Source organism: Lagenorhynchus albirostris, chromosome 3, assembly GCF_949774975.1.
Source record: "Lagenorhynchus albirostris chromosome 3, mLagAlb1.1, whole genome shotgun sequence".
In the NCBI taxonomy this organism is placed as follows: domain Eukaryota; kingdom Metazoa; phylum Chordata; class Mammalia; order Artiodactyla; family Delphinidae; genus Lagenorhynchus; species Lagenorhynchus albirostris.
In genome coordinates this window covers 161,645,862-161,648,658 of record NC_083097.1, presented here as the reverse complement: position 1 = coordinate 161,648,658, position 2,797 = coordinate 161,645,862, and the positions used below count along the sequence as shown (strand labels likewise).

Genomic DNA, 2,797 nt, shown 5'->3' with positions numbered 1-2,797 from the left:
AGGGATTAGCCAGAATTGAAAGAGACGGAGGCGGGGCCTGCTGGAGGGGCGTGGGCTGTGATTGGCCAGGAGTAGAGCCGGAGGCCGGACACTGGAAACCACCTGGCCATGAGAGGCCGTGTCTGGGCCGAGCCAGAGCGTGGAGCCTATCAGGGACTAGTCTGCCGGAAGCAGGAGGAGGCCCCAGGCTGGACGGGTCGGGGGCGGAGCCTGCAGGGAGTGACTGTCCGGAAGAAAGCCGAGCCCTCTGGAGGATTCTTGACTACCTATTCAAACCTCTGCTTCTCACCTCGCGGGCGGAGTCTCCATCCTCCTGATGCCTGGGCCTGGGTTCCCAGGCGGGTTTGGGGAAGTGAAAGTCACCAGAGGCCGGGTCTGGCCCAGCTCGTGACCCTGCGCCTTGCGGTCCCGACACAGATTTCTAGACCCCAGCTAGAGCTCTGAGCTCATGGCCGCCCTGAGTTTGCTGCTGTGGGCCGCGCTGCTCTGGGTCCCTGTAGGGACCCTGACCTGCTACGGGGACTCGGGGCAGCCTGTGGACTGGTGAGTGCGCGGGAGCCGACCATCCCTCCAGGGCCGCATTGGGGATTGCTGCGTTCCTAGGTGAAGACTGGGGTTCCTTCTCTTCTCCCGCTATTCTGTCCATTTCCTAACCTCCAGGTTCGTCGTCTACAAGCTGCCGGCCCACACAGGGCCCGGAGATGCGGCGCAGAGGGGGCTGCGGTACAAGTACTTAGACGAAGACTCAGGGGGCTGGCGCGACGGTGCGGGGCTCATCAGCAGCTCCACGGGGGCCGTGGGCCGCAGCCTGCTGCCGCTGTACGGAAACACCACCAGCCAGGTGAAGACGCCCCCGGCGGAACCAGGGGTGGGACTCTAGGGTGGGCCCAACTTGGGGGAACCTTCAAGTTGCCCCTGTCCATCATCCCCAGCTCGCCTTTCTACTCTACAATGACCAACCGCCTCGATCCAGCGGGTCTCAGGACTCTTCCAGCCGTGGGCACACGAAGGGTGAGGCCAGACTGGGGACTGGGGAAGAGTTCTGGTTTTCCTGTGCATTTCCCCCAGCAAACCCATGAGTTGCCAGGGGGGTGAGGGTGGGCTGCTCTGTCAGGCCCTAGCCATCTGTTTCCTTATTTTAAATCAACACTGTCCTTCCTCTGGACTATGAGAATCGATGGCTGTGGAAACTGAGCTCAGAGGTGGTTCTGACACTGCCCACTGGTCCTGTGGTCCAGGCCCCCTACAGACTGAGTGTTCCTGGGTTGCACATGTGCTCGCCGGGATGCCTCAAGCAGTCCCCCTGATCTCCAGTTTCTGGTTCAGGTGTGCTGCTCCTGGACCAAGAAGGGGGCTTCTGGTTGATCCACAGCGTTCCGAACTTCCCTCCACCTGCCTCCTCTGCTGCGTACAGCTGGCCTCCTAGTGCCCGGAACTATGGGCAGACCCTGATCTGTGTATCTTTTCCTCTCACCCAGTTCCTGGATATCAGTGAGTGGAGACGGGGAGGCAGGGTGAGTCCCTGATTCCCAGGCTAGAATCTTGGAACAGTCCCTCGTTTTCTTCTCCCCTTGCCCTCCAGGCAGACAGCTGACCTACACCTATCCCCTCGTGTATGACCATAGGCTGGAAGGGGACTTCGCCCAGAAATTCTCCCACCTGGAGGAGGTAGTCAAGGGCCATCATGTTCGCCAGGGACCATGGAACAGCAGTGTAACACTCACATCAAACAAAGGACACGTGTTCCAGAGCTTTGCCAAATTTGGAAACTTTGGAGATGGTGAGCCTTGAGGTTGACAGTTGGAGAACTTTTTCTGCAGAGGGGGGGTCTGGTGTGTCCATGGCCGAGGGCAGGTCATGGTTAGGGACTAGAACACCCTGGAGTCATAATCACATGAGAGGTAAACAACCAATATACCTGTGTTCAAATGTTGGTTTCTGGCTGTGTGATACACGATTTAACCAGGGCCTCAACTTACCTTTTTGAAAAATGGGAATAATGGTATCAACTTTAAAGGGCTGTTGAGTGGCATGATGCATATAAAGCATTTAGTAAGGGCTGTTAGTCTTAATGTTATAATCCCCCAGATTGCCAGGGATTGATAACGGAGCAAACAGCTCAGAGATGGGAAGTGGCCTAGGGAATCCCTAGCCGTGATCCTGACCCTGTCCATGTCCTCTTTCCATCTTCTGCAGACCTGTACTCTGGCTGGTTGGTGGAAGCCCTTGGCAGTGACCTACAGGTCCAGTTCTGGCAAAGATCTCCTGGCATCCTGCCCTCCAACTGCTCTGGGGTCCAGCACGTACTGGACGTGACCCAGACAGCCTTCCCTGGGCTAGCTGGGCCAACCTTCAATGCCACAGAAGACCATTCCAAGTGGTGTGTAGCCCCAGAAAGGCCCTGGGCCTGTGTGGGTGACATGAATCGGAACAAAAGAGAGGAGCACCGGGGTGGGGGCACACTGTGTGCCCAGCTGCCCGCCCTCTGGAAGGCCTTCCAGCCTCTGGTGAAGGCATGGGAGCCCTGTGGAAAGTAGAGCAGGGCCTTCTCTCTAGGAAGCCCAGCAGAGCATATAAGAGCTAAGGCTCAGGGGCCAGTTTGGATTTCAGTTTGAATCTATTTAGTCTCTTCCTATCTGTTTGGCCTTAATCATGTGCCTTAACCTCTCTGTGACTCGGTCTACTCATCTGCAAAATGGGAATCATAACACCTTACTCAGGATTGTTGAGGAATAAAAAGAAATGGGTAAATGAGGCTGTTAGTCTTTTCTTCAGGTGGGCACTGGGACTCAGAGCA

At 56.8% G+C, this 2,797-nt stretch overlaps 1 protein-coding gene across 1 annotated transcript; it reads left to right on the top strand.

Moving 5' to 3' along the window:
• The first annotated feature begins 205 nt into the window (after nucleotides 1–205).
• DNASE2 (deoxyribonuclease 2, lysosomal) lies at nucleotides 206–2,751 on the top strand. The gene is made up of 6 exons (XM_060144974.1): nucleotides 206–543; nucleotides 661–841; nucleotides 933–1,011; nucleotides 1,327–1,491; nucleotides 1,583–1,780; nucleotides 2,197–2,751. Exons 1-6 carry the CDS (start codon nucleotides 449–451, stop codon nucleotides 2,535–2,537), a joined length of 1,059 nt encoding a protein of 352 aa, XP_060000957.1. The 5' UTR covers nucleotides 206–448; the 3' UTR covers nucleotides 2,538–2,751.
• The last annotated feature ends 46 nt before the right edge of the window (nucleotides 2,752–2,797 follow it).

Excerpts from the sequence above, each read along its gene's own strand:
- DNASE2 (XM_060144974.1), top strand. The coding sequence starts at position 449 with ATGGCCGCCCTGAGTTTGCTGCTGTGGGCCGCGCTGCTCTGGGTCCCT. Across the intron at positions 842-932 it reads ACGGAAACACCACCAGCCAG|CTCGCCTTTCTACTCTACAA; the intron begins GTGAAGACGCCC and ends CATCATCCCCAG. Across the intron at positions 1,781-2,196 it reads ATTTGGAAACTTTGGAGATG|ACCTGTACTCTGGCTGGTTG; the intron begins GTGAGCCTTGAG and ends CATCTTCTGCAG.